The sequence below is a fragment of the Tauraco erythrolophus genome, chromosome 21 (assembly GCF_009769465.1).
Source record: "Tauraco erythrolophus isolate bTauEry1 chromosome 21, bTauEry1.pri, whole genome shotgun sequence".
NCBI classification, from domain to species: Eukaryota; Metazoa; Chordata; class Aves; order Musophagiformes; family Musophagidae; genus Tauraco; species Tauraco erythrolophus.
Genome location: NC_141485.1, coordinates 1,566,118 through 1,593,659, shown reverse-complemented (window position 1 = coordinate 1,593,659; position 27,542 = coordinate 1,566,118). Strand labels below are relative to the sequence as shown.

The following is a 27,542-nucleotide window of genomic DNA, read 5'->3' as shown; positions in this document are numbered from 1 at the left end:
GGCAGGCATTTCTACCCTCAATGTTTATGATAATAACTACACGTGCTTGAAAGCAGCAGGAAATTTTCAATGTAACTATCATTAAGACAAAACGCTTTAAATCAAAGCCATTACCCGCTACCAAGACTCAAAGCTCACAAGATTAGGCCGTTTTTCTCTCTTTATGAAAAATTCATACAACAAGCTGCAAACATCATCTTCCAGCTCGAAGGAGTGAATGGTACAACGACACCGAACTGCTGATGGGGCTGGGAGCTGGGAGGGGACGGGGTGCACTGGGCGGGAGGTGCCGTTCGCCAGCAGCCCGGGGGGGTGACCGGCACCCCAGCCCTGCCGGTGGCGGCGTGGTGACGGTGTTTCTCCATCCCTCTGCCCACGGTGGGCTTGGTAGAGCTACAATGCAGGGGCCTGAGCAGCCCAGCTGGCACGGGGCACTGCCCCACAGGCTGAGGGCCTTCAGAGTCATCTGGGATTCAGTAAAACCATGGGGACCAGAGCAGGGAAGAGCTGACCCTTCCTCAGAGATCCCGTGTGTCCGGAACCACGAGCACTAACGGCCACGTCGCAGCCGTTGCAGCACGACTAACAGCCCAGCGGTCGCAGTGTGATGCTGATACTTTAAATTACGGGATGGGCTGTGGGAAAACTTGAGCACCGCATGCAAATCTCACATCATTAGTGCTTGGAGCCTTATAAATATCATTAGCCGGCGCTGCACCGCGCTTGGCCAAAGCTAATCCTTCGTGCGTTCGCCGCTGGAGTTAATGGGAGCGTGTAGCTTGCTTTTCAGAGATGCTGACAGCCACGACGTGATTTACTCGAGACTGGATGCACAAATTAACGTCAGTCTGAAATGAGACGTCGGTGCTCCGGGTTGTCGGTTGCCCACTCGGGCTGCAGCAGCTGAGAATGACACGCTCACATTCAGGCTCCGTTTTTCCATACTCATCATCACACACAGCTCCAGCGAGAGGCACAGCCACGCTGGCTTGTGCTCAGGCTGATCGATGGGAAGCGGGGCTTTCTTCCGCCCGCGCTTTCACACGCGGTGCTGCTGTCGGTCTGAGGCAGCACACGGCACACCGCAAATTCCCATCAATGCTCAGACTCAAAAACGTCTCAGAAATAATGAGCTGGAAACACACAGAGATTCGGGAGAGTGACGATGTACAAACAGCTCCCAACTAGCTGAGACAGAAAAGTGGGAGACAAACCAGAAAAACAACTAACGCGGCGTTACCGTGAGCGCTGCCCATCAGCACGTCCCTCGCGGGGACCTGCAAGGCGCAGCACCGTGCTCCGGCTCTTCCCAAGCAGACATGAAAAGCAAACACCTCTCTGTGAGAAGCCTCTGGCAGACAGAGCTCCTCTGCAAGCACTAAGCACCGCGGATATTTTGCTTATGACAGCTGGTTCAGGCCCGACTCTGGAAAATCAAACCGCGAGCTTTGTGCCTTCCCCGTCGCCCCCGACACGCTCCGTAACGGGGAGCAGCCAGGCAGCCCCGCGGCAGCGACAGCGCTTGTTCCTCCCCTGCGGCTACACTGGCCCTGCAGGGAAAAAAAGAAAATAAAACAACTGTCGGGCTCATCAGCGAAATAAGTGGTGATGAGCCCAGAGCCACCGAGAGCAGCGATCTGCCATAACAAGGTGCTATTTGTACCTTATTTTCTATCTGCAGTCACACTTTAAAAGGTTTTCTGCCTCTGCAGCCCCTTCGGAAACGGCTTCACACATCACAGTACCGTAGGGCTAACGACAGCGAGCAGTGGGTGGTGAGCAGGTTCCCGGCTCCGCAATTACTGCTGGAAGTGAGCGGAGAGCGGGGAGGGAGGGCTACCCAGCCCCGGCCCCGCTGCTGCCGGCACCCAGCCCCTGCGTGGGGCTCTGGACAGCGAATCATAGAATCACAGAATGGTTTGGGTTGGAAGGGACCTCAAAGATCATCTAGTTCCAACCCCCCTGCCATGGGCAGGGACACCCTCCACTACACCAGGTTGCCCAAAGCCTCATCCAACCTGGCCTTGAACACCTGGCCAGTGACACCGCTCCAGCCCGCACTGCGCAGCACCCTGAGCTGTCCGGAACTGGGCTGGACACGTCGGTGGAATCACGGCAATCGGGATCTTGCGGCAACTGTTCCCGACGCGGCCCCAGCGCCGTCCTTCTGCGGTGCAGCATGGGGACTTCTGCTCCAGCACCAGCGCGGATGCTGAGTCCGCGGCACGGACACCTAAAGCAACTGCTAAGCTACCTTAGATGAGCAGAGAGCAAGAGCTGGGTGGTTTCCCAGCTGAAAATTCTGCTGGTGCAGGTATTTTAAAACCCCACCGCCGTTCTCCTCGCGGGAGCAGCACCTGCTTCCGCCAAACACCGCAGCCAACGCATGGAAGCACAGCCACGTCTGGAAGCTGTTGATGTGCACCAGTTTGCAGGAGAAAAGGCTCAAAATTCAACGTATTCAAGCTCAGCTTTTCTACGTCCTGTGGTGCAGCAGGACAAACAAATGCCCTTTCCAGCTCGGCTGTCGTTTTCTGCAAACGATCAATATTTATCGCCTAATCACACTTTCCATATTGCAAGTTGGCGGCGTCACCCTCGCGCCGGGCCGAGGCCACACAAAGCTTCGCTCGTCGAAGCCGCAATCAGGGAGCCAGCTCTTGTCACAGCCTTACAAAAGGATTTCCTCTCGAGCGGCTCATCTTTAATCATTATAAAAGCACAGAAGTTTAATCCATTTTTGATGTAAGCGCTAATAGCTTTGTGTCCTTGAAGTTCAAAGTGGTCTTCGTGCATGTCGCTAATTAGCCGAGCAAGCAGCCATTCAGCTCCCTCTCATGTTTCTAATTAGATCCTTAACAACAAACAAATGTCGACCTCACAAAGGCTGTGCTACGTTTCCCTCCATTAGTTAAACGGTTCGGGAGGGCCGCGGTTCCCGTTCGTCCGCAGCCGCTCCCCAGCACCGCACTCGCGGGGCTCGGGTCGGGGGCACCCGTTGGAGAGGTTCCACCTTCCTGATGGTGTTTTCCAGGGGTGCTGAGCAACCTCTGGCTGTGGGGAGGGGGTCACCACCCCCAGCCCACTGTGGCCCAGCTCTGCTGCCCCTCCCCACCAGCAAGGGATGCTCCCCGGCGGCGTGGAGACAAGCAAAGCAAACGCAGCGGCAAATAAATTGTCCCGTTAGGCACCTTCCTAACAGGTTTCGCTGTCAATTTAACTGGTTTTACAGCTAATTTAAAATCCAGTGTGCTTTAATGTTTGCATTCTTCACATCAAACGCTTGGGATTGTTTTCTCCCGTTCTTTTTTTGGCGCTCGGCGGTTGTGACCTGCTGCACCGGAGCCGTTTCGGCAGCACCACACTCGCACGTTCACGTGCTCGCGTTTTTCCGGCAAGTTCTTTGCCCAAACCCTGGCTCTGCTCTGGAGCATCCCACAGCTGCTCACCGGAGAGGGCACCGGCAGCGGCACGGTCCTGCACCCTCCCTCGGGCAGTGCCAGGCGAGGGGGGACAAATGAAGGGATTTCTTCTTGTTCCCCTCTCGCCCAAGTCAGGGGGCTGCGGATGCCCGCTGCTCCGCAGGGTCCGACCCCAGCGCCGTACCTGCTGCCAGTGTCTGTGCCTTAAGCTTTAACACTCGTTACCGTCCACCCAGCTGGCAAACAAGGGCTCCAGCTGGCACCGCGGCGCTGACGCAGACCTCTCTCTAATAATTTTGCTATTTAAAACGAAGGAAGAGCCGAGCCGGGCGACGCCGGCGCCTTCACCGCGCGCTGGGTAACACGACAGCTATTGCTACTTTTACCGTGGGCAACCACGTCTGCATTAATTGTTTACCACAGCCTGGACAGGTCTTTTATTAATATTAATGAGTAACAGGGAACAAAAGGCCCCTTTATTTTTAGCCTACTCTAATTGCGTAGTAATTACTCATCTACAAAACAAATGAGCCGAACTCCATTGCCATAGCAACAGAAACTCCGGCCTCCCACTGTACCACATTAACTGGCTATCACTTCTGTTAATTTTAAATTGAAGCCTTTTGTACAATAACAGACGTTACGGGAGGAAAATTAAAACAAAAACGGGTCTTTGTTTCACTGCATATTTTAAGTCATTGTAGCGGGAGGGCATTGCCCGGCGGGCACCTTCCTGCTGCTGATGGATGCCCACGGGCTGGCTGGATGCTCAGGAGCACAGGGGGGTTTATCCAGGTAACAGAAGAGAAATCCAGCCCCCAAAACGCCCGCACTTTCTGTGTAACGACCATCTCCTGCACCAGGTGCCCGCACAGGGAGACGTGCTGGGCACCGTGAGCAGAAGTGCCCGCCCGGCCACGTCCGAGGGAGGTGGAACGAGGGGTCCTCCTTGGTAAAACCTCCCCCCCCCCTGCAAAGGAAAACCTGAGCTCCTCGATGAGGGAACATGGAGAGAAGCCACTGGCCACCGCGCGGTGCCTGGGAGGAACTGGTGGCACCAGCTCCGCAGTCGGCAGCTGACAGCCCAGCCCCGTGGATGCGGAGGATTTGGGCACAGACACCCGAGAGTCCTCATGGCACAAAGCTCTGGGCTCAGGGCTCTTCCTTTAACTAGTGGGAAATATCCTTAAAAAGACCCAGCTGTGTGAATTCACTCTTTTTAAGCAGCTCAAGTTTATATACCTGCAGACCAATTTTGCATTCTCTGGCAATTACCAACCCACCGCGCTCCTCAAGCTAATCCAGAGCCAGATGCGTGCTAACATCTGCTGCAAGAAAAAGCTCCACTGCTGCTTTTTCAGTTCTCTACTTCAGAAAGGAGAGAGAGAGAAAAAAAATAACTGTAATTATGTATTTACTTTTAAAGCATTCGGGGAGAGAATCACCATAAAAATACACTAGTATGTCAGTAAAACGTGCGCTGCGTCACATTGAGCAGTTGTTCCGCTAACGGGTAACAGCCCGTGGCTGGTGCCAGGCAGGCACTCACCCCTCAGCTCTGCCACTACCTTGTGGGTTTGGTGATGAACATGCACGAGACGTGCTCGTGCGCTCCAGCATCTCATCGCACCGGAGAGCTCCTGCTGAAGGCCCCGTCTCAAACCCAACACCTCGTCTGCATCTTGCGTGGAACAAAGTCTAATTACAAGGGCCGAGAGCCCCATCCCTCTGCTTCCGCTGGGAGAACGGAAGCCAGAGCTGACACTGGGCTGTTGCAGGGCAGGAGCGTGGATGCCCGGCGAGGGTGGCATGGTCCTGTGCACCAGCGAGCGGTCCCTGCACGGCAATCAGCCCGCCGTGTGCCGGGAGCGGCAGCTGGGACGCCGGGATGAGCTCTGCCGAGGAGTGTTTTCCCATTGAAAATAATTCTCCTGATTGAAAAGACTGTTCAAAGTTGGCCGCTAGACTCGTTAAAGATTAACTTCCACTAGACTTAAGTCTGCACTTCAGAGGTGGCCGCTAATTGCACTGGAGATGATTTATCAAGTGCACAAGACTTTCTATTACAAAATTATTGATTAAAGCTGATGTATTTTAGCCACCACAGACTTCGACCAGGAGCCACGTAAAACAACTGCCGCTGTGGTCAAGGCCTGACAGCAGCAGCTCCAAAGTGTCTGAGATCTACTGAATTTTCTACTCAGCACCGCAGGAAGCTCAGTCCCTCACACATCCAAAAAATCCAACACCAGCATCCTCCAGTAAAACAAGACAAACCCTTCTTGCGTGCAGCCTGTGGAAAGCACCTGCGTGATTCCCACCCTGACCAACACAGCGTTTCTGAACCAAACCAGAAATGACTCCCCTCTCTTTTGTTGGTTTTTTTTTTTTAAATTTGGGGTAGTAGTCAGAAAAGTAACAGCGTACTCAGGAGCTCGGTGCGGAGCTGCCGTGACTGCTGCTTAACGTTCGGCTCTGCGTCCCCCCTCACCGCAGCCCCGGGCGGCGCGGGGTCCCTCCAGCGCAGGCTGCCTCTGCTGGGACGATAAGCAAAAGATAAAATCTTTTTATCTTTTAGATAAAATCTAAAAGATAAAATTAACGCAGTCGTTAATCTCCCGATGCCTCAGCCACCAGGCTCCAGCACATAACTACTGGCAGTTCCAGCGGAGTGAGAAATTTCAGCCCGCTCGCTGCTCCCAAGCGGTCCACTTGTTAGGTTGTGGCTTTTGAGACCACACAGCTCAGATTAAACTTTATGTGCTCTTATATAGTGGAATAAAAGAGGGAGAGCAGTTCCATCAGAGCTGCTGTGCCACGAGGGAGTCCTCTCAACGGGCTGTATAAATCCCAAATCGTTTCATCGTGGATCTCTGAAACGCCCCTCCTCACGACACCTCCGTGAGCCGCCGCCGGCTTCTCTCCCTCCGCACACGCGGACCAACCCTCGTCCCACTTTTTACGGCCGTAATTTGCCACCGCTGTGGGTGCCTAATGGCAACATTAAATTTTTAGAGCACCTTCTTTAAGTGTAAGACAAGGCTTCCTAAACCCCGGGCAATTTGTCGCTCTGCTGACTTTTAGATACGCTCCTCACTCCATCACACGCCTGGCACGTTAAACAGCGGGTCCGCCGCTCCCCGGCAGATGGAGATCTACGGGGGAAACGATTCCCCCCTGGATGCCCAAGTGTTTTGACTCCCTGGTAGCAATAAGGAAAGCACCAGGGGTGGCTTGCACTGCGCCAGCCCCGTCCGGGCGGTCGTTTGGTTGATTTACTTTATGTTCTATTAGAGGTAAGGAGTGGATGCAAGTCCTTAATTACATTTTGAAAGCCCATTCTGGATATTTTATTTCCTTTGAAAGTGCTTGCTGGAATAAGCACACTAAAGCCTGCCTCGACTAGCCCCAGCGGGGCAGGGAGATGCCCCGACTCAGCACATCTGGTTTGTGGGGACGGGTGGGGAGGAGGGAAGGTGCGACCGTGCCATACAGCATCCCTTCTGCTCCCAGCGGGGTATTTTCTGACAAGCAACAAACCAAACAAATAAACAAAAGCCTAATTCGAGATCTCAATTACCATCTGTTAAATTCACTGACTGCAGCTTCATCGGTGAAAGAATTTTAAAAGTTCAGCGGAGAAACCTGGGCACGAGAAGCAAAGACAGTGGCCGGCTCAATGGCAAAGGTGATGAACTCGCCTCGAACTCCTCCCGCTGCTATTTATGAAACATTAAATCTTCATTCTAAAACGCTCCCTTAAGCTGGGTGACGCGGCGATGAGTAGGACCCGCCGCTCGCTCAGGCTCGCCGTTGCACAACGAGATTTGAGGTTTATGACCTAAACCCAATTGCTCCGTGTCTCAGGACAGCCCGCGGGAAGCTGCTTGGCACGCGCCGTGTTATTTAGGGACCCGAATGGAGTGATTTGCGTCTGGCACATCTGGCCCACGACTGCCAACGAATGATTCTATGGGCTAATATGGACGAGTAACAGGCTGATGAAGAAACCATGATTGTAAAATGATTTAAAAAACATCTTAAGTTCTTTTCAATACAAAATAAAAAGAAGAGAATATAGTTATAGTCAGCGTTTTAATTCCTAGGGGGTTTAATTTGAAAAAATGAAGGCAAATTTACTATCAACGTAACAGCATGTGCGGGTTCTGGTACAGAGGGTGTAGGTTGCCTACAGCCGGCTTCAATTTAAACTTCCAGATCACGGGATTTAACCAGTGCGGTGCTATGGATCCAAGGGAGCCCTATGCTTTCGATCAGACCCAGGCTATGCTTTTATCTGCCACGCTAGTTCACGTTGATGACACCTATAATATCAACTCAACAATGCATGTTCTACAACTACATCTACTGCTACCAGTACGACTACTACAGTGCATGCATTTAGTTCAGTCCCACAGATACATACACTCTAAGAACAGGCAAGGGGAGATGTGAAATGTTTTACGGGACGACAGGTGTTTTGTTTTTTAAGTAAGGGAAATTAATAAAAACATCAAAAGAAAGAAAGTGTACAAAAAAATAGAGACATTTCTCAAGAGTTGATATGAGTCGTTTCTCGAACCGTTTCGTCCGAACAAGCAAAAAACATGCAACCAGCTGCTACTAACAAGAAGCTGGACACTGAGAGAGGATTAATAGGTGTGGACAAACCTTCCCGCTGAGAGCGCTCAGAAGAGTGTTTGAGAGGAGGTGTGCACGTCCGAGTGTAAGAGAGGCCGGAAAGTTTGCCTCAGAGACACCCTCTCTCACAGCAGCCCCAACCAAGCAAGAGAGAAAACAACAAAACATAACTGCTCACACTCACCATCAAGGTCAGTAGCTCACGTTACGAGATTTGTTATAGCTGGCAAGTATAAAGTCCAGTAAGGGGTTGTCGGGGCGCAGGGCTCAAAGGCAGCACTGGCAAGCCGGGACTGGCGCCCAAAATCCAGATGTGCCAGGGGTCGGGGTCGGGAGGGGAGAGTGGCTCCTGGTGCCGCGGCACCGCGCCGTCCCACCGCACTGCGCGCCGCCAGCCGTCTCGGTGGGCAAAGCGTGCCCGCGGCAGCCGGTGCCGCTCACCGGGGACGGGCGCGCACGGCTCCTGGCGGTGCCGAGCGGCCGGGGTCGGGCTGGGTTACGGACGGCCTCATGGGTTTTGTCTCCAGTCCTCGGGGGGGAACAGTTGGTGGCAACAGGTTGGGAATGGAAAAATCTCAGACTTGTCAATGAACCAAAGAGGAAGGAACGAAAACCTTCTCCTGCCAAATTTTCCTCGTCTCGCTTTCCTGCCAAATGAGCCCCTCCCATGTCAAATGCAAGATAAAAATGTCCCCCCCCGCCATGACGGTATTTTGGAAAAAGCATTTACACGACAAAAATGTTTTACATGTAAAACATGTCGGGTGAGTTCAAAGGAAACGTGACACTGATAGTGAAGTTGTCTAGGAGGAGTTTGCAGCATTCAGACCTTTAAGTTTGCTTGTTTTCCGTGACTCAGGTCCCAATTCATTAAAAAAAAAATCCAAGAGTGGACACAGTTGTCAAAACCAGCTGAGGGATCCAGCAGCACAGTCCCACCGGCGTGAAGGGATGTGGCCAAACCCCTGTGCCTGCTGGAGGGAGCCCAGCCGCCACCTCGGCACGGCGATGCCAACTGGGCACGTGGTTTATAAAGAGAAGTTGGCACGGGAGCGGCTAAGGTAGATGTGAATTTGCGAGTGGCACTGAGCGTGAGCAGGGGGCAACGTCCCCTTCTGCTGCGACAGGGACGAGAATTTGTTTCTCTGGCAAGGTGAACTGGTGACTGCAGCCTCACACGCCGCGATAGAAGAAGGAGGGCTGAGGGCAGGGAAGGGCAGGCAGTGTGGGCGCTGGACCGGGCACGGGGCTGGGCGCGCTCCTTCCGCTGCTACGCAAACACGTGGGTTTCCCAAGAGGAGGAACATCAGCCCGGGGAGAACCAGAGGCGGCCAGTGCCCGCGCACCGCAGCCCGGGGGCTTGAAGGGAAAGGGCTGCGACTTCCTTGGAAGACCCAGATGTGTGCCCGGAGATGGACACTCTCTGCGGGCGCTCAGTCGCACCGGTGGGCACCGGCGCCAGGGCCGAACCCCGGTGCTGCAGAGCCACCCCAGGAAGGTGGGAAGAGCTGGCAGGACGGGGCCAGAGAGTTGGTGAGGCCGATTTGGAGCAAGCTGGTGGGGCTGGAGCGCTGCAGAAGGGGCAGCAGCGATGGGGACCTCCCCAGCACCCTCTGGGCAAAGCCATCCTCAGGGACCAGAGGGGCGGTGGGACGTGCCTGCCCAGATGTTTTCCAGCTCTTTTCTGTTTACTGGCAGAAAGGGATCAGTAAGGGCCCACTGTGCTTTTGGACAGGCACGTGTGAAGGAGGGCTGTGCAAATTTGCAAAGGAAAAACTCAACCAAAAAGAAAGAAAAAAAAAAAAAAATAGAATCCCAACCATTTTTCTTGTAATGAATCGGGCCCGTACGCTGTAGCGCAGGATCGACTGTACTCTACTGCTCCTGAATACAATTCACTACCGTTGCTGGATGGAAGTGGCGAACCCAGGATGTCCCTTCCAAAAACTGGCTTTGGATGGAAATGACTCTACGTAAAACCCCTGTTCCCCGAGCACGTCAAACGTGAGCGGCTGTCGGGCTGGCGACAAACCCGTCTTCCTCCTTGGATCTGGGGGCTGGGGACGGGGGGTGTCTTTGGATTCAGTTTTGGGGTTTTGCCAGTTTGGTGTACGCAGGCAATTTTGAGGCTTGAAAGACATTTCCAAACACCATACTGCTCTTTAAACTTGCCAGAAAGGGTGTTGTTAATTTAGGGTTAGATTTAGTTTCGTACCGCAAGTTCAAATAAAAAACAAAACCGAAGAAACGAAACCAAACAGAAAACCCAACAGAAGAAAAAACCAAAAAACACTCAAATTAAAGACAAATGGTTTTCAGGCACAGAATTGATCAATGCTCAGTTCAGTTGTAATGGGCACCAAAAGCACTCCGATTAAAAAAAAATAATAATAATAATAATCAGGGAAGCAACGTTAATCCAGCCAAACCCTCTGTGCCTTGCTAAGGGGCAACTCACCAGGTCTGTTTGCACGTAAAACAAAACCTGAAGGGCAAAACATGAGGAAGAGGCAAAAACAATGAGGTCTGTTTTCCTGAAATCATACGCAAAATCAATCTCTTTTGTTTGTTTGTTTGTGTTTTTTTCTCTTTGGGTTTGTTTTCCCCCCTCGGCCAAGGGGCGGTAGGAGAAGCCGGGAGACGGGGAATCCCACAACCAGGCTGGCAAGTCACCCCTTAGGCGCTCTCTACATGCCACAAGATGAAACTGGTACGGATAATCCTTTGTAGCCTGCAAGCAGTGCCAGTTTGCATGGAACGGAGTTCTCCTGGTGTCTTTCTTTGGCCCCCACGGCATCAGGCTCGCGCTCGAGACACATCCTCCTCGCAACCCCTGGCGCGGCGGTTCGCTCGGCTCTTTTCGGGGCAGCCCGGTTAACCCACCGGCACTGCCGGAAAAGCCGCCGAGAAACCCTCCGCTTCAGCACCGCGCCATGAGCTGGAGAGCCACCGCCGCCGCTCCGGTGCCCGGCCAGGGGCTGGCAGCCAAGGGGCTGGTAGCCGGCGGTGGCTCTGTCCTGGCAGGGCTCGGGCAGGCGGGGAGCCGGGGCGGCGGCGGGCGCTGCCGGGCCAGCAGCTCACTGATGGCTGTACCCAACACTTCGTTACCTGAGCAAAGCGCTGATTCAAGGGTTTCTGCTAAATTTAAACCTAAGGTAATCACGGCAATTGGTCACGATTTATTTGTTTCCCTTAAGGGGAAAAAAATAAAAAGTTTTCAGGACAGGAAGAAAAGCTTTGGCACTCCTCACGAGAGCAGGCTGGGCTTCGAGGCGGGCAGAGCCGGGCACCGCCACCGCTCCGCGTGCCGCCCACCCTACACCCGCTTCCCGTGAGAAACGAAAGCTTTTTTTCCCAGAAACACCAATTAATTTTTTTGGGGTGTCCTTTATAGCCTCAAATTTAAACCAAAGTCAACGAAGAAACCAACATCATAAAGGAACAAATGAAGGAACAAACGGGAATAGCTACCCTGGTTTGGCCGTTCTCACGCCCATCTCCTGCGAGCTGCTCCGGCCCCGTGGCCTCTGCTTGTAGTTTGGGTTTGGTTTGGGATCGGTTAGTGAGTTTTCATCTAATTTTTGGTGGGTTTTTTTTTTTTTTTTTTGAGCGTTTTGTTTTTCAGGTCCCCAGGATAAGCGTGAGGAAAATCAGAGAAATGATGGAGAGCTGCAGCCACACAGAATACCGACAGAGCTTTTACCTGACCCTGCACTCTGAGGGTTTGCTCCTCCACGGGCACCCCTACCTGATCCTCTTGCTGCCGCCACGGCCGCCGCTGCTACTGGTCCATAAGCTGCTGCCGGAAAACCTGGCCGTGGAGAAAAGGAGAAGGGTAAAGAGAGAAGCCAGCGGGTACCGCGAGTCTCTGCGGGCACGGGGCGGCTGCCGAGGGCACGGCGTTTCCAAAGTCTCCGTGCCCTCGACGGGCACCGTTTCGAGACAGAGCTGAGCCCTCGCCAGGTGCCCGCTGCCGGCGGTCTCTGCCGGCACAGAGGTGGCCCGAATCCCCTTGGCAGGAGAGGACCGCGGTGGCGCGTGGTGCCGACGGCACACCTGGCCGCGGCACGCCGTGGAAGCTGAGGTGCCAGGGCAGACAGGCTGGCAGCAGAGCCCGCAGCGCTCAGCTCGCATCTCCGCACTCTCCGAGGGCCAGGGTCAGAGCGCCGCGCAAAACGACGAGGGAATTCTCTTCTTTGCTTATTTGCAAGTGATAATAACGTGCTGATCTACAGGCACAGCAGTAATGGAAAATATAGAGTATAGAGGAGGTCCTCATGTCAAGATCACAGATTTGCTGGGATCAAGCAGAAAAAATTCACCGGAATGTAATTTAACAAAGAAAGAAAGAAAGAAAAAAAGCTTTTGAAAGCAAACCAGCCGCAGATCAAGGAGCTCTAAGACACACACCCTGCTACAGGGGGACCGAGCCCTTAACAGATGAATGAAATGCTGCTAGCAAGATGGCAGATTTAGTTTCTTTACTTAATTCATATTCAAAAGATCTGCCAGAGGCTCTGACTTCAAATATATGTATTTTGAGAGGGCAATGGCCAGGTCCAGGCGATCAGCAAGGACCCCAGACCCTCTTGCTGCAAAGTCAACCAACCCCTCCTGGTCCCTGGGGAGCTGCGACAACCCCGGGGCAGCCACCCCCCTGGACCTGCCCCTCCAGCAGCTCCAGGACTTTGATCACAGCTGCTTTGCAATGCTGAAGAACCACAGAAAAACCACCGAGGCACCAGAAAAAGAGAACAGCGAGCTGGAGGAGCGGCGAGAGCGAGACCCAGAGAAATCAGCAGACTACGAGCCCGCTACCTCTAGCACTATCGTCTCACTACAGGTAGTCTACCAGGGGGGAAAGGAGCAGAGAAGAACTAGGCTAGAGTGACTTGAAGCTACTTAAAACATCAATTAAAAAAAGACATACTTGCATTTAAATATGGTAATAGGGCTGTTGAGGGAAGAAAAAAAAAAAAGTATAGGTAAATGTATGCAGAGCTGCCCCAGGCTGCTGCCTGCTGCTGCTCCCCACGCGCGGAGCCCCGGCACCCCACGGCAAATCCTGCTCCGCAGTGCCGGCGTGGATCTGTTTGTTTGTAGGATGTTGATGAACTGCTATGATCTCTGCGGAGTGGGATGCAGGAGGAAGCACATCCAGGCTGGGGGATATGATAACCAAGTACCCAAGCGCTAAATTCCCTCTTGCTGGTGCTGGAGCCATGGACCCTGGTCGGGTCCCCCAGCATGTGTTTAGGGCTGGAGCTGCGATATGCTGGAGTGAGAAGACCTCGGTGTTGGAGTCAAACCAACCTCCAAACAGCAGGGAAAGTATCTGCGGGACAAGGGCTGAGGCCAGGGCCTTCGTTCCTGTGCTGAGCTGTGCCTCGGCCAAGCCTGGAGCCCTCCCGCTGTGGGTCAGGCAGGAGCAGAGCTGGCACCGTCCCTACAGCCTCTCCTCCTCCGCTCCCTGCCCACCACGGCGCACGTCCCAAGAGCAGTGACCTCAGCGTTCCCATGGCACGTCCAGGACCAGTTGGCCACTGGCAAATCTCTCATTCAGAGGCTCCAGGGGCTCCCTAAACCATCCGTAAGGGATCAGAAGAGCTGTGGATTTTCCACAGAATAAAACGCCTCTGCCAAACCCAATCAAATACCCTTCAAATCACCAAGCATCCCCTGAAAACAGCATAAAAAACAGGGCTGGAAAGTTTGTTTCTCTTGTTCAACTGCCAGGGACACTCAGCCTCTATTTGAAATGCAGGACAAAAAGTTTTGCCATGCAAAAGGAGAATGAAATAACAAGGATGGAGAAGGCGCTCCACAGAAGGAGCCTGAACAAAGGACCTGTTATTGCATTCCAGCAGACAGATGTGTGAAAAATTAATCCCTCCACCCCCAAAGAAAGCTATTATCCCAATTCTGAGATAAAAGCATCCGCACGACATGGCACTCCGAACGACTCAAGTGTGATCGGCCGCTCGCGCTCTGCCCGGGAACGCCGCGGCCGGGTGGTGGCGGAGCGGCAGCGGCTGCGCGGCCCTTACGGCTGCACAAGAGGGAGATGGAAACAGGGATTGGTTGTCCAGACTGGCAAAAACCCGCTTACGGATACAGACTCGCGGGCTGGCTCCATCACTGGAGGATCCCTAAATCAACCCCTCCCCTGGCATCAGGGTTTGGAACAGGGTGAAACGCACCTGCCGGCTCCCAGCGGCACTTTCCCGGGTGCTGTCCCCCAGGCAGTGGCAGAGGTGGATGTGACTCATCCTGCTCTGACCCACAGGGACCCTCGGGCACCAGGGATCCCTCTGAGGGCTGGAGCAGGGGCCAAGGAGCAGCGTCAGCTGGCAGAGCCCAGCGTGTGACGTGCCAGCACTGCTCTTTTCCCTTAGCAACGCCTGGGAAGCACAGGCTTCTCCGGGAGACGGAGCAGCGGCTTTAGGGATGCCACACTGCTGGGTGCAGGGGGACCCCCGGGGCTGTGGAGGGCTGTGGGGTACCAGCAGGCTCTTGGCATCCTGCAGCCACCTGCTGAGGGCTGGCACGCTCCCTTGTTCAGTTTCAACAGGCAGCTTGGAGGTAACCGGGTGCCAGGGATGGGTGCCCGGACTGGAGCTCCCTGAAGTCAACGGGAACGTCGAGTGCGGTGTGCTCTGGACCCCAGCCCCAGCACCGGCCCCAGCGCTGGGCAGGCAGCGAGTGCAGCCGGTGCCAGCCTGGCTCCCTCCGAGCCCTCGGCTCTCCGAAGCCAAGTGGAAAATCAAAAGAGGTGGAGAGAGGGATCGATTCATTCACTGGGTTTGTTTAAGGCGCTCCGGTTCCTGCCTAAACGATCCCTGTCCTTGTGTATCCGCCGCTTATAACTGCCTGGCAAGAACAAGACGCCAAAGCTGTTCAAAAGGACAAAAGTGCCCACTTCAGGCACTGCAATTAGAAGACATTTTACAATAAATGTTTTGCAACGGGCTCGCACGCTGTCCAGGAAAGCCCTGAGGATTCACATCAATTTCACGCTCTCTTATTGCTCTGGACGAGCTAAAGCCAGTATTTGGAGTTCAATTTTTCACAGATAATTTTTTCTGCTTCCTGCATCAATAGTTGCACTTTAAATACTGAAGCGGCCTCGTGCGAGGGAAGATGGACACATCTGGTTTCAAACGCTTTGCCCTCAGGTCACCGATGCAGCCAACGGCTGGCTGCAAGCGACCGCCTTCTCCCAGGCACAAAGGGGTTCGGGAGAAGGGGGATCTGGGGGTGCCCGTGCCCAGGAGGGTGCCCGTGCCCCCCACTCGGCATTCCCGAGCACAGAACGCCGAGAGCCCGGGATTCAGCGGATCTTCCAGGGGCTTTGTGAACAAATCCGGCGGGAGCTACGCTGCCTGAGCAGCGCACGGCCCCTCCGCAGCTCTCTGCCCTGCTCCATCTCCCGCTCCGGCGGGATCCTTCCCTTCGCCCAGCCTGAAGCTGGCTCCGAGGCGACCAGGAGCGAGTGGAAAACCCAAGACCCGCGTCACACCACCCTTCTCCACGCGTGCTGCCAGCACTCCGCGCGCGCAGCCCTGCCCTTCTCTCCGAGAAACCTTTGACTCCTTCGGACCCGCTCCGCTCCGTTCGGCCCCTGAAGACCCCACGCATCCGGCATCCCCGCAGGACACAAGACCCTGTCCTCTACAAACAGCCAGGCGATAGGAATCAAACCAAGAAGTCACAAGGATCATGAAATTAGTTCTTACATCAACAAATGTGCAAAGAATTTTCTTGGCTCCTCATGGTTAAAGCACTTGGGGCACATGAGGCCGTACCTTTAGACTTCAGCAATAAGCACAGAGATTTAAAACAAGAACAAAACCAGAAGCTGAGATGCTCAAATCATCACCTGACTCCAGCACCGGACTTCAGAAAATAAGCAGAATTATGGGACAAGCATGGACAATAAAATAAAAGGCCACCATAAAACTGCACCTGGCATGCAAAATCCTTCCTCTCTGTTTACGGATTGTTTGCAGTACTTGCACACATCGGCAGAAGAGCTGAATCCCGCGGCTCCGTCTCGCAAAGTCACCGCGGGGCGTTCAGGAGGGCTGTAGGCATGAGGGGGGGCCGAGCTCGGAGGCCACATCCCCCCCAAACACGCCGCTGGTGCTCCCCAGTGTGCTGATCCCAACACCGGTCGTTTAGGAGAATCACTTGATCTCCCAGGAAAAAAAGGCCAAAGTCTGGAACATAAAATCATCCGCAGGTTGAGTGGGAAAAGCAGAGGGGGAAACCGATATCCTCTTTTCAAACAACGTTACCAGCAGCTTTGATCAGCACAGAAAAGCTTCGCCAGGCTCACAGCTGTCATTTCAAATGGGTTCTCGCTTGCATTATTCTTTCCATTAGGCAGCGTTATCCTCTTTGTAGGATCTTTAGGCTTCATTTCAAAAGTATCAGAGGCTCAAAACCATGAAGCAGAAGAGCCTGGTAGCTTTTCTTTTTTTTTGAAGGCAGGCAGGCGTGGGTCCAATTTACTGGACAAAAATGTAGTCTTTAATGGTGAGCACGCACAAGGGAAAGCTCCATCCCAAAACAATCCCTTTATGTTTAAAACCTTCATCTTTCAGACCTCTGTCTCAGACTCCCCCTCCCTTTCTATAAGAAAACAAGAACGAGAAAGAAAAATCGGGCTACCGTTGAGCTACAGCTTGAGCTTTAGATCAACAACTAAATGCTCAACACTCAGAGAACAACATACACCCAAAGAAATAAAATTTTATCTAGAATTGGTGAAAGATCGGGATTCTACCAAATCATTCACAACATGTTATCACTGTTTAGTAGCAATTAACTCTTTGGGATTTGACTGAAGACTCTACCGAAGCCCTCCCTAAGTCCGTAGGACGCGAACGCGGGGGCAGCTACAAGCCCTGCTTGAAACGTCTCGCGTTTCCCACCAGTGACCCTGGTTTGTCTTCACAGAAGCGGGACAGCCCTGTCCACGCACCAGCAAACAGAAGGGACCGAGGAAAGTGCAGGGCAGATCTCCATGGAAAGGCAGAATTTCCTTCCCAAGCTTTTGAGCAATTCTATTAACACTTTTAGCATCTGCAAGCCCGCTCGGAGCCCTTCACTGTGACAGCCCCATTAAGTCTTTCCCTTTGTCTTTATACGCTGTGTTACATCAAGCTTATTAAAATCTATCTCACCAGGTCAGAAAATCAGTGAACTTCAGATTCAGCACATGATGCACCACGGACACCTCACGCAGCAGCCCACTGCCTTATCCAGGGCACAGTCGTCTGCTGCTGCTTGAAACGCACGGTGCGTGGCGAGATTCCGTAGGAGAAATCTCAACGTCAGACACCCGGAATGCCTGTTTGCAGATGGATGTTACTACGAACAAATATTTCCGCTCTGGAATTTCAACAAAACAATAAAAGCCAAATATAGTTAATTTAGAATTTGGCACTTCCACTTTATGTACAGTAAACGACCCATTTTTCAGCTGTTTACCGCTCTCAGGCCACGGGTTTTAAAATGAGAACGATGCACTTTTGCCCAGTAATTACTTTATGCATCAGTGAGACGAAGCCTTGTTCGTCTCCAAATTATCACTCTGCATCTTTTCAAGTGCAATAACCCTTTTGCCGTACAGAAAACTGGAAAACTTCTCAAAGGCAAACAGTTCACTCTAAGGAAACTATTTATTCAAAAAAACCCAAACAAAAAGGCAAAAGCTGGCAGCTGATTGTGTTTATTTACTCTACTTCAAACCTGTTCCTATTCTAGAGCAGCTTCGAGGCATCCGCTACCCTTCTCACATATGTCCTATGAAAACTACACCTCCCACCGTCCAACACTCCAACTCAGTATGTAATTTGGATTCTCCCTAATTTAGTAACTGGTGAAACGCTCAGAATTATGAGCTTCATGTGAACGCAGCTGATGTGGATGAAAGAGAATCTCAACCAAACCGCTTCCTAAAAGCAAGTCATACTGTTTAACACTAAGTTGATCGCTCCGATGGAAGCATTTCTTGTTTTAAAGCCCGAAGCCAAACATTTACCATCGATTTTTAATAAACAAGGTAGGTACAAATGCAAGGACCGCTGCAGGGGGAGGAGTACCTGTGAGTTCGCTGCACCCGAGCTGTCGCGCAGCACAGAAGCTCTGAATTTCAGCCACCTGCTGCCGAACGAACACGGGCAGGTTAGATGGAACACCACCAAGGCATCTATTTAAAGTTCAGCAAAGTGGCACTGATTTGCTTCAAGCCTCATTTCAGTTGCGTCGACGGTAGAGAAAATGAGCTATTTGGTTAAACCGCTTGCTTAAATTTTTATGAATGATCTAAACTATCTGGATGAGTGTTATTAAAAGACAGATCCGTGATGATGAACAAAGGCATAAAAAGAACTCGGGTCTGGAGGCGGAGGCTGGAAAAATTCACTGCAGACGAGAGGCAACTACGTGAAAGAGAAGACAGTTAATCAGAGCACAAGGTTAGCAGAGGGCAGGAAATTCTGCGTGTTTCGGGGCGGTAAGCGAAGGCCCCTCCGAGCCGTGGCAGCTCCTGGAGCTCAACAGCCTTCGCTGGCAGAGGGGGAACTTCCCAGTGCCCCGCCGGAGGACCCACCGCTGGGAACTGCGCAAGCCACAGGGTGAAGAAGGTCAGAGGAGAGGCCTGGGATGCTGAGCCCAGGGAGCTCTCGGGCATCACTGCAGTGACTGTGTGTTAGCACTTCTGGGCAAAGGAGGGCTTGGAAACTCCTTAAGTATCAGCTTGAAATCCTACTGCTAAATGTGTTGAAAAACATTCAGATTTGAATGTTTCTGTGTTTTCAGGAGACTCACCTCCTCAAGTTCTTTGCAACCCCCAGCTCCCAATTTTTAACAGCTTTACAGTTAAAAATGGCATTTACAGAGCCATAAGGCACACGCGTGGCAGCCGTCGTGCTCCGGCTGAGTCAGACACGCAGAATTCCTTGCAGCAGAACTGCCATCACCAGCCCCGGCTCCTCTTTCTATAGGGTTATCCGTGTTTTCTTCCATACGTGTGTGTTTGCGTTACGCCTCTTTACTCTTGTGAATAATTATTCTCATTACACTTCCCAGTTGCTGCAGCTGCGGCCCGTTCGCAGCAGAAGCCACCGCTCAGGAGCTCTGTTGCTGCAGCATCACCCCGACATGCTCCTCAGGGACCCGCTCCCTTTGGGGGTTCTCCTTCTCTCTCCTCCCTCTCCCTTTACGATCGCTCCTTCTCCGGGCAACGATCCTGAAGTTTTAAAGCCCGCCTCAAACTCCACACACGCATCAGTGAGCGCCGAGAACAGGACAAGCAGCACTGAGGTTCAATGCTGGAGATGTTCTCGTTGCTCAAGCAGTTATTCAAGGCATCAGTAGAGAAAAAGCTAACGAAGGACCTGGGCAGTCCTGGTCCGTAGCCAGACGCACTGTGACGGCGCAGGAAAAGGGGGACAGGCAGCAGTTTTACTGCCACTGAAACTGGTGGAAGCTGGGCCACCGACTCAGCTCAACAGCTTCTCTCTTGAAAACCTCACCTTCAATTTCATACCCAGGAGATTATTTTAAGGGGTGGGAGGAACGGGAGGTTGAAAAGGAACTTTACGCGATTCTCTGCAACGTTAAAAAAACTGCAACTCTTTTCAGAAAAAACGTGCCCAAGGGGCAAAGGTGCTGAAGCTCTGCTTGGACTCAGGGAGCAGCTCCAGACACCATTTTTTTCCTGCGTCAAAAGAAAAGCTACTGTCATCTAAGCAGAACTTGAAGGAGCACCTTCTGGCTGGAAATTTATGGGCTTTGCTATATTAATTTCTCAGTTTGCTGTCTGCAGTTCCAGCTGCTCCTCACTGCAGGGATGCACCTGCCACGTGAGCGGTCCCTCTGCAGCCTGCCCTCCGCCAGCAAAAGAAACCCACAATCTCACTTCTGAACCAGGTCCAGTCTACGGTCTTTGTTTTCCCTGACAGAGGCTGAAACAGAGAGGTTTGAAGAATGGTAATTAAGGTGGTTCTAGCAGATTTCAAATGCACTTTGTAAACCATTTTATGCCATGCAGATGCAGCAATGTGTTTTAGGTGGAAAAAAGCATGCAGCGCAGGGGTGATGAGAGCAGATTTTAAGCAGTTAAGAAAGGCTTATACGAAGGAGTGAGAAACATTTCCAGCTTCATTCCGGATCTCTTACTGTTACAAGGCTTAACTAACTGAAAAGACAATTTAAAATATATTCTGTATTTCTTCCTCCTGTTTGGCAGCTGCCAGAAATTTCTCCTTCCTTCTTAATAATATTAAGTTTCATCGTTAAAGTATCATGACCAGACAAACTTTGCTCCCGTTACTAAACGTTCTGCAAGTCTTAGACTTGTGTAACAGTGCGTTGAAAGAGCGTTTTACCGAGTTGACTCTTACTATGTCCGTTACTCCCCACTGGTAAAGAAGCCACGTGTAGGCAGCACCTCCACTTTAAAACCTCTTTCCATCACCAGAGCAGATAGTTGGGTGCTCGTGGACAGGGGAATGTGGCTCGGGGTCGCTGAAGCACCATGCGCATCACGTTGGGAGCCAGACCTTGGCTGATACCGATGGGCAGAACCACAGCTAAATCCTTGGTGGGAATTTGGTTCAGGCTCCTTCTGCCGAGCTGACGTCCCGACCCCCAGACCCGGCCGGACCCGCACTCACACGCCGAAGCTGCACCTCCCGAGCACGGCCGTTGCCGTGTCCCACCGCACCTCGCCGCAGACGAGCCCGGCAGCGTGGCAGCGTGTTGAAGCTGCCTCTTTTCCTCCGACACTCTTTTCCTCCCGTTCCCACTGCTCTCCCCTTAGGACGTTACTAACCAAGACGAGAGACCTGCAGGAGCAACGGAACTTGCAGCTTCGTAACGTTGCCAGGTGTCCAAAATAACAGATACAGGAACTTCCTTACCTCCCCTCCTCTCAGACACTATGAAGAAGAAGCCTCAAGCATGGCATTATTATAATAATTACCCTTGTCTTTGGTACCAGCTCCTTTTCCTGACCCAGGAAATAACTATTAGACCTACGAGGCACAAATAACTTTTACCCAAGAACACCTTCCAGCCCAGCTGATGGTCGACAAGTGAGCGGTTTGCAACTGGTATCAGGAAAGAAACTAAATTAAGCTCTACAGATTAACAGAAAGTTGGTTTGGTTTTAAATGCTCTCGCAATAATGAAAACCATCAGGTTAGACTTTGAACTGATCTTGCATTGCATTTTCACAGCACCAGGCACTGCAGGAGCGTGACCCACGGCCGGCCTTCGCAGAGCATGGACCACCATTATTAATAAGCAAGTGTATTTCCCTGAGCTCTGAAAAGTTTGTGAAAATATTTGTTTTTCCCACCTCTCCCCATATACAAAGGTTTTAATAAGCTTTAACAAACATCCAAGCAAACAAATCCTTAATTAAAAAAAAATAATTCAAATTCCTGAGCTGAAGGCTTCTAAGTAACTTTGACAATCCCCAACCATCCAGGTAACGATGGAAGAAAGTACAACTGAGATAACGCAGTGATGGCAGCGTCCCTGCCCGCAGGCACGGCCGGCGGTGCCAATCCCACCGCGGGGTCTGCCCCGAGAACACCGGCTGCCACCCCAGCCAGGGACCTGCGTTTCCTTCCCATTTCCAAACAGCAGCAACAGATTCCCGCACGGTAGTGCTGGAGAGTTTGCAACGAGGGTTTCTAACAACCCTTATGGGTTTGATGCTTAAACCCACCTCGGCGGCTGGCACGGACCGCGGCGGTGGAAGGTCGGACCGCTGGGAACACCACAAGGTTAACACGGACTCGCTCCTCACCCCCCGGTTACAGCTGCATTGTTATCTTTTTTGGGTTGAATTTTTGCTGTAAACACACCTCGTATGTAACCATTCGTCTGCAGCTTCTTCAAACACTGGGTCACACACTTTGAGTGATGGTTGTTTTATTCTTTTATTCAATTGGCATTGGTACTGGTTATTTGGTGCGTCCCAACCAAAATATTAAAACTGCAAGCTAAGAGAGCAGCAACACAGCATGTCCGTTGTAAACAATTTATTATTATTTTCTACCTCGGTTACTTACAGGAAAAAAGTCATAAAAAAAGAAAAAAAGAAAAGCACAGATGGACTATTTACAAAAAATGAGAAAATTCACAATAGCCGAAATGTTTGCAAATCATGCACACTAAGACAAGTTCACAAAAGCAAAGCAATTCATAGCAAAAAAAACCCAAACAAAATAATAAGAAGCCATACAGATTAAAAAAAGCTATTGCCTGCAGAAAGGTAAAAAGAAAACTAACCAATTATTACATCAAGCATCTTTAATGAAATGAACAGCACAGCCGTGTATTGTAGAGCCTTTGACACCGACATTTTAAACAAGTGGATTAACAAACATTAAAATGCATTACAGTTCTACTGTAAGCATGCAATTTACTTCTCACAAACTTATAAAACGGGTGGGAACACTGAAAGAAAACCAGAATTCCAACACGATGGCGTGTTTCCTACCCAAAAGTCCAGAATCTGGTCGTGTTAAGAACAACGCCAAGGGATGGAGGCGTCGCCGCATGGGTTTTTGCAGCAGTTCTGCGCTTTGGGTGGGGACCAGGAGGCGCCACGCGGCTCGAGCGAGCAGGGCACAGCGCGTCCCTCCTGCCAAGGCTGACGTGAGCGCCCACGATTTGCCAGCAAAGCCTGGAAGGGGAAGTGGCTGCGCGGAGCGGGTGAGAGCATCACCGGCGGGGCGGGCAGCGGCCGGGCACAGGGTGGCACAAGCTGCCCCAGCCCTTCTTTTAGGGGTTCCAGCCACGGCCCCTCCGTCACGACGGCAGCTCGCAAAGAGCCGCCGAGCCAAAGCGAACGAAACGGGAGGAAACACGCGTGGGTCCGCCCCGCCAGCGGACACAGGGCACTCGTTTCGAGTAATTAAACCCCGTGTTGCTAATGATCCTAGGGACAGGAGATGCCGGTCATGATTTGTGCTACCACTCAACGTCTCCATATTAAAAAGCGCCAACATCTCTCTTTGGGGCCGCCTGTAAGACCCAATCATCATCTTTGCTTCCTTGATAGAATTATTTCTAAAAAGTTTGTGAGAAGTCATGCCTTCGTAACGCCCCTGACCCCGATCCTTGTGAGTTACATTCCAAGTGGGCATTAAAAACTCATAACAAAGCAGAGGAAATAAAAATAAAAAAATAAAATAAAATAAAAAAAATAATAAAAAGCAAACTCAAAGCAGCGAGGATGTGGAGCATTTAAAAAAATAAAAATAAAATAAAAAGTCCAGTCAATCAAACCAGCCAGTAAGAGCAGCAATTTTTCAGTGGACATTGATATTAAACATGGACCACCCAGGCTTTTTCTGTCTCTCTCTCTCATTAGCACTGTAGTAAACCCCGATTAATTTGTTATGCATCTTTAAGAGCTAGTTGATAAAAATTATGTCTTGTGAAATCGGCAAATAGTCTGCAAAGTGAAATAAGAACAGAAATTAATAGATTAAACTGAAAAGATAAGTCCCAGAAATTAAAAAAAAAAAAAGGACACAGAAAGGGAGTGATTGCAATTAGAAAAAAAAAAAGGGCTATGCACTGAGTTGTAAAGGCCTAGAGGGGGAAAAATAACGGGATGGGAGAAGATAGAGCAGTCGCCCAAGTGACTGTGTGTGTCTCGCCCGCGGGGCGAGGGGCCGTCCCGGTGCCAGGGGAGCAGCGGCGGGCACGGGAGAGGGCCCGTGCGGGCACCCCACCAGCAGCTCCGTCCGCGGCGCGCCCCGGCACACCGATGGCACTGCCAACGGGGCGTCGTGACATTCGCAGCCTCGTTTCACTTGGACGACAGCAAACACCGACAGGACAGTTCCGTTCGAAGGGGGTTCAATTATTGTTATTTTTTTTTTTAAATTAAAACGGTAAATAGGGAGCGTAAGCTGAGCAGGAACCGGACCAAGGTCCCGCAGCGCGGAGCCCCGAGGGACGGTGACTGCGAACGGCGCTGCTCCGCTGTGCCACCCGTGGGCACGGCGCCGGAGGCAGCGCACCGGGCAGCCCGTGCCGCCGCAGCGCCGGCACCGCGCTGCCTGCCATGCTCCTGCAGACCCCACCAAGCGCTTTTCTTTTCCAACCGCGACACTGAGCGTTTGGGCACGACAACTTATTAAAAGAGCAGATTTCAGATTTCCCTCCGTCGGGTTCCGACGTGCCCCCGTCTCACGCTTCAAGTCAGTTGTACCGGGCCCCACGGGCACTCCTGTGGGCATCAGAACATGCAACGGGAAGGGCTGGGGGGTTCGGGCTCTTTGGAGGAGGACTACGTGCTGGAAGCACACCTGCACTGCTCATCCCATGGCACTGCACCCCCTCCCCACGGCTGTCGGTCCGGCTGCCTACTCGGTTCCTCCACAGGGCTGTCTGGAGGAGGAGTGGGCGCTGCGTGATCCCTGTGCTGCAGGACACAGCTCCCTCTGGCACAGAGGGGCGATAGGAGAGCAGGGAGAGCCACGTGGGCACCGCAACACAGCAGGGCACAACCCTGTGACGGGCACTAACTTCCACTGCTGTTCCCATGGCAGGAGCCACATCCCTGTCCTCAAATTCCTACTCACTCCCGAAACGCTCCCTCGCACCCTGATCTCTGTCCCCACGGCACAGGGCACTCTGCCCCCCCTACTCCTCCCTCCACATGCCCAGCTCCAGCGAGGGCACCCCCCATCTCGCTGATGGGCATCGAGTCCCTCATGCTGTCCCTCCTGGCAGAGAGGGGTCCCGCGCCCCGCGTCGCTCCGACGGGTCATGTTTTCTGGAGACTGGAATCACAGAATGGTTTGGGTTGGAAGGGACCTTAAAGATCATCTATGCCAACCCCTCTGCCACGGGCAGGGACACCTCTCCCTAGACCATGTTGCTCAAAGCCTCATCCAACCCAGCCTCGGAGTCCCGAGACATCCGAGACAAACAGCTGAGCAGCTCCACGAAGCGTTCTGATGGCTGTGAAGGACCAGATCATCCGAGTGGGAGCGGAGCGAACATGCCGGGCAGAGCCTTAGGGCATGGAATGCCACGCGTGGTGCCGGAGGGCTCCGAGCACGCCCCGGCACTGCGGCTCCCCCGGGCACAGCTGGTGCCCGCGGTGACAAGCGCCGCCTTTTCAGTGGTGACAATCCACTTTGATTTTTCTTCTGCGTATTTCATCTCTGCAAGAGACTGAAAATAACCGGCGAATAACCGGAAGGCTTGTTTGGAAAAACCAGGCCCTTAACAAAAAACATCTCTAACGAGGGCTGGAGTCAAACGGTACCTCTGCTGTCGGCTGGCAGACACGGTCGTTTTAGACACGTTTATAATTACAGCCATCCAAGCTGTGCGGATTCTCATCGTCCCCCCTACGAAAGGTGTCGCTCACTCCGCTGCCTTCACACGGAGCAGCGGGTCCAAGGAACCGCGAGGACCCAGGAGGAACGTGGGAGGCAACACGCAGACCTCCTTGGAAGCCTCCTCCTTACGTTCCACTCCCAATGGCTGCCATCCTGCCCGCCTGCCCCTCTGCCCACCAGCTCCAGTGGTGTCACTGGCAGGGGTAGCTGCCTTGGCACTACCAGCAGCCTGGCACTCACTGCCGCCGTCCCTCCCTGTCTGGCACGCTGCCCGGCATGCTGCCCCGGCACGCTGCCCCGGCACGCTGCCCCGGCACGCTGCCCTGCAGCTCCGCTGTCAGCCCTGACGCCCTGGTTGTTTCGGACCTGTCTCAGTGCGGGAGGGTGGCAGCCCAGGTGGGAAAGGGGCATGAGTCCAAAGTAGAGCCCTGGCATTGGTGACGTTTAGCTACTGAACCCCCCCTAACAGCGCCGTTCCCCTCCGTGTTATCACTCCTGCAACAACCAGCTCCGCAGGAACCACTGTCCCGAGGACATGGGTCGTCTTACGGATGTCAACAGCACGTACGCGCCCAACGCAATGCTTCACCCTAACGACCCGGTGCCCAGCACGAGGCCGTACCTTCACCCCGGTGTGCTGCAGGTAGAGCCCAGTGTCCCTCCGCGCCCTCGCCCACCCCAAAGGACCCTCCCCTGAGGGTGCTGGGTTTTCCTCCCCGTGGAGCTGCCACTCCCCCTGCGCCCGCCCGGGGGGTTTCGCTCGGTTCCCCGGAGCAGAGCTGTGCCCCCACTCCTCCCTCTCTACGCCGTGCACAGTGGCGCTCGTTCGTTTAACGCGCGGTGCACCGGGGTTTCCTCACCGCGGAGTCCGGTGGGCTCCAGCCGTCGGCGAGCCAGAAACACACGTTGTCTGAGCCGCCCGAGAGACCCCGAGGTGGAAGGAAAGGACACGGCGCCCTGCGCGGCTGCAGCCGCGCCGCGGTACGTGCCAGGAGGGGAAAGGCTCGTCGCGGTCTCCGCTGTGCCGCGCAGCACCACGGCACGGCCGCCCCGGTCCCACCACCGCGGCCGGCGGCAGCCACGACGAGGAAAGGGCAGGGGGAACCAAACTGAACCATCAACACGTGTCAAGAAACTATTTCCACGAAGGACACCAGAGATACCGACAAAGAACACGGGAAGGTCGGACTTTCCACTCGGCGACTGCGCGTGCCATGAACGTACACTTACCGCAGGACAGCAGGGGAACGTGTGTGCGAGTCTGCGTGCGGTGTGTGTCTGTGTGTATCTCTATAGTATCTACAAAAGGAAAAACCCATCAAAGGGAGGGTAACAGCTCTTCAGTTATCTCTGCTGCTTTATGTTCTAATTTAAGAAGCTTGTTTTCAAATAACCAGTACCAATTTACACGTGAGTAAAAACGTATTTAGAATATGTTTATATAAATATCTGTCTTAAAATAGTAAAAAAATTGGTTGTTGTGTGAGATGCTTCCTGCAGACTTGCCTGTCTCAGCTTGCAGCTATGGATTTAAAAAAAAAAGGGAAAAAAAAAGAAGGAAAGAGGGGAAAAAAAGTAAACTGCAAATGAAACGTACGTACCTGGGAACTGATAGCTGTAACTTGGGGCAAATCCAGGATATCCTCGGCCATACGTTGCAACAAAATTCGGGTAACCTTCATCACAGAAATGTAAAAAAAAAAAAGAAAGAGAGAGAGAGAGAAATTTGAAGATTAATAAAGGCTTTTTCTCTTTACAAGCAACACAAAATGACACGGAGGACGGGTGAGACTTGATTTTACAGAAGATATTAAACCCTGAGCTTTGTTCCGCTCACGCAAAACCCCAGAAAGGTTTCGCTGTTATCTGGAATAGAACCACCCAGAGCGGCCGGGGCGGGTGCTGCGGGGCAGGAGCCCTGTCACTCCGTAATTAACATGCACTTGGGTATCTGAAGTCCAAGGACTGTGCATACTTGTTAGCTGGAAGAGTAAATGCCAAATGCTGAGGCTAAACACATAGCCCAGGTTTGCTCTGACATTTGGAGAGCTTACAATGAATGTACTTTGCTTCCGAGCTATTGACAGTT

At 52.6% G+C, this 27,542-nt stretch overlaps 1 protein-coding gene across 6 annotated transcripts in view; it reads right to left on the bottom strand.

Moving 5' to 3' along the window:
- Positions 1-27,542, bottom strand: part of MSI2 (musashi RNA binding protein 2) — a 237,900-nt gene that overhangs the window by 9,960 nt on the left and 200,398 nt on the right. For 2 of the 6 annotated variants that reach the window (XM_086624430.1, XM_086624431.1), the window contains exons 10-11: positions 27,055-27,129; positions 11,812-11,874 (exon numbers count right to left, since the gene is read on the bottom strand). In XM_086624430.1, coding sequence (XP_086480556.1) covers positions 11,812-11,874; positions 27,055-27,129 — 138 coding nt within the window. Of the gene's footprint in view, positions 1-10,521; positions 10,549-11,766; positions 11,875-12,993; positions 13,018-23,506; positions 23,548-27,054; positions 27,130-27,542 lie in introns of those variants that run through there. The other 4 variants (XM_086624426.1, XM_086624428.1, XM_086624429.1 and 1 more) reach the window with 4 other exon arrangements.